A 6,961-nucleotide genomic window follows, 5' to 3' on the forward strand; every position below is an offset into this window, starting at 1 on the left:
TCATGCTTGGCTACACCCCTCCCCCCCCGCCTCCTCTTACCTCCCCCTGGAGTCTCCGTGCTAATTGGTCCATTGCAGTAACACATGACCTCTAGGGATGTCCGATAATATCGGCCGACCGATGTCATCAAGTCTCCCCCTGAACCGAAGATTTTAACTTTTTGCCGATGTGCCCATATTGTCCAAACACTTTATTTACAATTCTGATATCAACCCATACCGATATAGTGGGGCAGTGGTGCCCTGGTGGTTAAGGAGGTTAACTGCGGCCAGCTCACTAACGTGATTGTTTAAAGCAGTGTTTGGCAATTATTTTGTGCCAGAAAATAACTGAAGTTTTTTTCTTTAAAAAAAAAACTCCCAAGAATTTATTCTCCCATCGCAATTTGCTAATTTAACACCTGATATGTTGCTTTATATTTCTTTATTTTTCCTTTTTTTTTGTACCTTAATAGAAACCAAATATGGACAGACATCAGAACTTCCCCAAAGAGCTGGCGTTGACCTCAGAAGTCAACGCACTTGTCTGTACACTGGTGTTGATAAACAAATATAAATCATATCAGCGTAAACAGGAATTTTCTCCAGACTGGAGCCCCAGTCTGTCTGATTTGAATGTAAACAAACACTCCTCGAATTTACATACTACCTTGTTCCCCGCGCCTTTATACAAAACTTGGTTTTGCATCTGATTTCTGCTGCTTGTTATTGTTGCTCTTTTCTCCCGCTGTCGGATGTGAGCTCGCTGTAATGGTGGCGCCGCGTTGCTTCCACGGAGACTCATTAAATGTCTCGCTAACCATTTAGGACTTTGTCTCCCGTGGCCTTCACTTTAGTAACTTCACTCCAGAGAGAGTTGTATTCTGGAAACTGGTGTTCAGAGAAATCATATTTCATTTTTCCACTTCTTGTCTGTGTTTTGCTTAAACCTGTCTGACAGCAGTTCCTGTTCAGCGGGTACGATTTAGAAAACAAGGAAAATAGACAGTAAAGTTTGCTTGAGTGTGATTGGACCGTGAGTATGACTGACTGATGGCTTGAAACTGAGGCGACTGAATAAAAAAGTAAGAACTGAAGATGACAGACGTCATCTTCTACCAGACTCAAAGATTGTATGACTTTATGACATGGCATTGGAGTTCCCCCCAGCAGTCTAGGCCTTCAGCAGGGTATCTAAGTGATTGGAACCAGAACTATACGTTTATCTAAGGCAGGGTTCACCAACCAGTAACGACTCATGTCACTCTCCTCAGGTGAAGACGTTTATGTCACCTTGTTTGGGACGTGTGAGGAACTGGACGTCCATCTCAGGTCCGACTCCCTCATGTTGAAGAGCACCTACATCTCTCTGGCAAACGTACACACAGTGTCCCTCACCAACAGGAGTGACAGCGTTCTTCAGTACCACTGGTCCGTGTGGCCCACCCAGGAGGAGGAGGACCTGAGTCTGTTGAGGTACGCTCTGTGTGTGTTGAGGCAACAAAATGGCCGACAGGGCGAGTGGCGTTTCAATGATCTTTGTTTTTATTTCTGTTCCGGTAGAGAGACCTCGGTTTGGCAAAACATGGAGGTAGACGAGAGAGAACAGGTTCTTTTCCAGTGCTTGTCTGACCCAACGTTGATCTATTGCGTCCCCCTGCTGGACAAAGCTCTACAGGTTGCTAAACGTCAGGCTGCACAGGAAAGTTTGGCCCTATCAGACGACTGCATAACTCTGGAGCCAGCGGTGAGTTTCTATCGCTTTATCTTTAAACTGACCTTTTGATTACCCTAAAGGTCAGAAGCAGAGGTCACCGTCTATACGTTATTAATAGATGTTAATTTAGGAATACAGTTGTGGGCCGGATTTGATGTTTTTTTTGGGCCAGATTTGGCCCGCGTGCCTCCAGTTGATCACTGATCCAAAGACTTTATATATAGCTCTCAATAATTCAATTATTATAAAAAATACAAAGCAGCAAATACTCGGCCATGTTGAAGCTAAAGTTTCAGTAAGTTTGGACGTGTATCTCGTAGTACTTGAAAGATACGTTTGGCAAAACATGGAGGTAGACGAGCGGGAAAAGGTTCTTTTCCAGTGCTTGTCTGACCCAACGTTGATCTATTGCGTCCCCCTGCTGGACAAAGCTCTACAGGTTGCTAAACGTCAGGCTGCACAGGAAAGTTTGGCCCTATCAGACGACTGCATAACTCTGGAGCCAGCGGTGAGTTTCTATCGCTTTATCTTTAAACTGACCTTTTGATTACCCTAAAGGTCAGAAGCAGGGGTCACCATCTATACATTGTTATTAGATGTTAATTTAGGAATACAATTGTGGGCCAGATTTGATGGTTTTTTGGGCCAGATTTGGCCTGCGTGCCTCCAGTTGATCACTGATCCAAAGACTTTATATATAGCTCTCAATAATTCAATTATTATAAAAAATACAAAGCAGCAAATACTCGGCCACGTTGAAGCTAAAGTTTCAGTAAGTTTGGACGTGGATCTCGTAGTACTTGAAAGGTTCCCCTGACTCTTGGAGACGTTTCTAACGGAGTAATACTGTATGTAGGCCTTCAACAGCATCCGTTCCAAAACACATTTTGTGAAATTAAATTTCAAATCAATAATGTAGCTGTGGGTAAGACGCCTCGCACATCACTGGGAGAAAATCAGGCCAAAAACACAGAGCTTAGAAATAGAACCCTTGGATTCAGATGTGTAGTATTTGTCAGACGTACTGTAACAGTACCTCAGATCTTAAGACATTCAGGTCAACAGGAAGTTAAAAATAGGAAAATAAAAAAAAGAATCTGTCTCTGTTGTCCACATGTAAAATATGAGCGTGTCTCCTCAGTGACAGCAGAGAGAACTGAACCTGAGGGTCTGTAGAGGGTCTGTAGAGGGTCTGTAGTCCCTCAGGTTCGGTTCTCTGACCAGTTCTGACAGTTCTGCTCCTCCTCTGCTCCAGCTCACTCTGGTTCTCTGGACTCCCAGGAGAGACAGAGGGAGGGGAAAAAGTACAGCTATACTTGTGTGGACACACTTTTTTACCTTTGAAAACGACTGTGGTTTTTGAGGACAGTTGTCATTGTGGGGACATTTTACTTGGACGCACAGTGAGAGGGTATTTTTGAGTTTCAAGACTTAGTTTGGAGTCACAATCAGAATTAGGCACAAATCTGTCATGGTTTAAGTTACGATGAAGGGGCTACAGAACTCATTCTGTCAACATAAAGTCTCAAAAAAAAAAACACAACACAATGACCTTCATAAAATTAATTTTTCAACTGTTTCAGTTCAAATATAGCAATTCAATTTTTTCTGGAATTAGTTTTTGTTTTTTGTTTTTTTTTTGTTTTTTACAGAAAGGTGAAATTTGGCCCAAAATGACTCAACAGTTCACCGTTGTCTTCAAACCCAAGGAAGCAGAGCCGTATCAAGAAACCATCTACTGTAATATCACAGGTCAGTGACCACACCAGTCAGAGTCCAGATTTAGGATTCCACATCACGTACCAGAACTAAAGCCATCTTTTGTAGCAGTTACAGGAAATCAGTGGATTTGCCAACGACAAACAAACGTATTTTGTTTGTTCTTCACTGCATCAGAAATAGATGTTTGAACAAACTGAAGCAGACGTCAGATCAATATTTCGAAGGAAGGATCTTTGTGTATTTTTTGAGAGTTGTCTGGTTTTGGCTATCAGTCTGTTAGCCTAACTCTGTTTGGGTTATTGTGAGAGGAAAAAAACCCATATCTTTGCCTCATGTTTGTATTTTCGCAGAATAAAAGACATTTAACCCAAAACAGTCTGAACACTTGGGCAGTGATTAGGCTCCAGTCCAGAAATCCTGGCCCAGGGGTTGGTGAAAGGTGGTTGGCCGATTTGCATTTGGCCTTCTCCTCTGTCTTCTTAGCCGGACGACATATTTACATGGATTTCCATTTTTTACTGAGGGTGATGACCTGGCCAGTCTGAATTGATGGTGGCTGCACTGGAAACTGTTGTAGCCTCATTTATCAACACTGTGATAAAAGAGCTTCTTCAGCGACAGTGAAGGACGCAGCACCTCTGGCCAATGTTTGCTCCCCAATAATGAACGATTTAAATAAAAATTGAGAAAAAGAAAGTTTTTCTTTAACTTCCCTGCCTCTTTCTGTGTCTTTTAGTGTCTGACCTCACATTAAACGTGTCAAGTTTTTGTCTCTTACGTTTAGGACGTCAGTCTCGGTTACCACTCACAATCCGTGGAGAAGGCTTGGGACCACAGCTCTGGCTGGACTACAGTCTGATGAATATGAAAAATGTTTTCATGGGAGACAGGAACTGTTACGAGGTAGGAATGTGAAAGGAAATATGTAGGGCTGTCTTATTCTAATAACGAGCCGATAATATCGGTCGGCCGATATGTGCCCTAAAAATAGTGTTGGGGAAAAACGCTTGCATGTGAAAGTGAAAGCCACTAGATGGCGGCATTGCAGCCCATTTTATTAATCTATATTAATAATCAGGGGATTGTGGTTTGAACAGACAACAAATAAAACAAATAAATATTACCAGGCTCTTTATAAACTCATACAGTGGTTTGAACAAATAAAACAAAAAAAAATATTACCAGGCTCTTTATAGTATGTCAATTCGGGAGGCGTGGTGTACTTTGAAATAAAGCCAGGAATCCTGAAAGTAAAAAAAATAAACAACCTCTGGTTAAAAAGTTAATTTCCTCCTGAGGAATGGACCCACACTGTAGGTCACAGTCTGACATTTCCTGATTTCAATTCAGGGGAGACTTGAGTTTCACAGTTTCACAAAAACTCCATTTCCTCAGCACTTGCAGAAAAAAAGTATTGCGATACCAAAGGCTGCGTGGAACTTTTAGACCTTTTGCAATATTGATATGTTTAGAGAGAGCAGTTAGAGCCTGAGAAGAAACAAAAATCCCACGCTTGTGGTGCATGATGAGATACAGAGATGCTAAGGATGACTGTGCCCGGGTCGAACCGGTTCTGATGGCGAGGCCGGTGGTCGATATAAGACAAGAGTGTGTGATCGAAACAGAATGGACTTTCTTCTAAGTTAGAGGATGTTATAGATACATCTGAGACAGTGGAAACAACAGGTAAAATATAACCAAAAATATAGTAGAATTTAAGACATAAATGCGTCAAGATAAACCCTGAAGATTAAAAACCAGCTGAGTTTAGATTTTTAACAAAAGAAAGAAAAGAAACATGGCCAATCTCTGCCCAAAACCCTGTCTTAGAGTTAATCCTGAAATACATTAAAGGTGGCCAAAGATCCTCTTTGTCAGTCTGAAGTAGTAAATAAGTCAAACTTACAGAATATAGTCTGAGAGTCTGATAAGAATTACCAGCTTGTCTAGAGGATAGCCAAAAAATAGCCAATAAATTGCTAAAAATGTTTTACCTTTTAGATTTTTGAGTAAGAAAATATTGAAAACAGACCCATAAATTATATCCCACAATTTCCCCAGTTCAGTCTAATGTAATCCAACCACAGAATATAGTCTGAGAGTCTGATAAGTCTATAGTCTGATAAGAATTACCAGCTCGTCTAGAGGATAGCCAAAAAAATAGTCAATAAATTGTTAAAAATGTTTTACCTTTTAGATTTTCAAGTGAGAAAAGAGAGAAAACAGACCCATAAATTATATCCCACAATTTCCCAGTTCAGTCTAGTCTAATCCAACCTAATCTAATCTAATAATCTGATAATCTAATCTAATCCAAATGTATGCAATTTTATCTAATCCAGATAAACTCTAAAACAAAAGGCTAACTAAAGGTTAGCTCCTAAATACCTGTTTGCCAGAATATACCAAGACTGGTTCAAGTTAGTTAGTTAAAAGTTCTTTATTAGTTAAAATAAAGAATTACCACTAAGTTTGTCTTCTTTTAGCTAATGCTACATTTATTAAATTTAAAAAACTTCTTAATTTGTTGTTAATTTTAATATTTTGTGAAGCCTAAACTCTAAAACAAAAGGCTAACTAAAGGTTAGCTCCTAAATACCTGTTTGCCAGAATATACCAAGACTGGTTCAAGTTAGTTAGTTAAAAGTTCTTTATTAGTTAAAATAAAGAATTACCACTAAGTTTGTCTTCTTTTAGCTAATGCTACATTTATTAAATTTAAAAAACTTGTTCATTTGTTGTTGATTTTATTATTTAATAAATTAAACCTAAATGTTTATTCTCCTGGTGTTCCTTCAGGTGCTGTTGTCCAACAAAGGTCTGATCGATGCTTCTTTCAAGTTCTCACGCCCCGACACCTTCTACGGCCGCTGTTTTTCCTTCAGTCCAGAAGGGGGTGTCATTCCCTTTGGGTCCTCCATGACTGTCAGAGTCACCTTCCAAAGTCACACCTTAGGGACTTTCTCTGAGGAATTGCTCCTAACTGTTGAAGGACAACCAGAACTTCTGACCCTGACCTTCAGGTGACCGTCGGCTCAGACTTTATTGGTAGATCTGTCGGAAAGAATTTTTATTTTTTCATGGCTCATGGTTGTTTCTTGTCCTATCAGGGGCTGCGTTGTTGGTCCCACGTTCCACTTTGACGTTCTGGAGCTTAACTTTGGAGATGTGGCCTTTGGTGGGTTAGATTTTTTTTGTTTTGCTTTTTACATGTCACATTGTAATACTGTTTGACACCACTAGGTGTCTCAGAGAATTAGTATATCTACAGTTGTTCGGCTTTCAGAGAATTAGTATATCTACAGTTGTTCAACTTTGGCTCAAAAACCTCAATTATTATTTTTTTTAATAATTTCTCAACATCTCCAACTCTCCTCGTAGGTTTCCCACAAACAATGACCTGTACCCTGTTCAACACTTCCTTTGTGCCCATGAACTTTGTCCTGCGAGTCCTGGGAGACGGTCAGGGGTCTCCCAGTGTAACCAGTGACAGGCAGGTGTGTGAGATGACCTTGAACAACTGGCAGGGCGGCGCTGCCAAAG

At 40.5% G+C, this 6,961-nt stretch overlaps 1 protein-coding gene across 1 annotated transcript in view; it reads left to right on the top strand.

Moving 5' to 3' along the window:
- hydin (HYDIN axonemal central pair apparatus protein) overlaps positions 1-6,961 on the top strand; it is a 59,471-nt gene that overhangs the window by 7,353 nt on the left and 45,157 nt on the right. Inside the window, exons 7-14 of the mRNA XM_025056297.1 lie at positions 1,254-1,455; positions 1,543-1,726; positions 1,777-1,789; positions 2,017-2,204; positions 3,349-3,448; positions 4,203-4,321; positions 6,218-6,441; positions 6,529-6,596. Coding sequence (XP_024912065.1) covers positions 1,254-1,455; positions 1,543-1,726; positions 1,777-1,789; positions 2,017-2,204; positions 3,349-3,448; positions 4,203-4,321; positions 6,218-6,441; positions 6,529-6,596 — 1,098 coding nt within the window. The remainder of the gene's footprint in view (positions 1-1,253; positions 1,456-1,542; positions 1,727-1,776; positions 1,790-2,016; positions 2,205-3,348; positions 3,449-4,202; positions 4,322-6,217; positions 6,442-6,528; positions 6,597-6,961) is intronic.

The sequence above is a fragment of the Cynoglossus semilaevis genome, chromosome 6 (genome assembly GCF_000523025.1).
Source record: "Cynoglossus semilaevis isolate Cse_v1.0 chromosome 6, Cse_v1.0, whole genome shotgun sequence".
In the NCBI taxonomy this organism is placed as follows: domain Eukaryota; kingdom Metazoa; phylum Chordata; class Actinopteri; order Pleuronectiformes; family Cynoglossidae; genus Cynoglossus; species Cynoglossus semilaevis.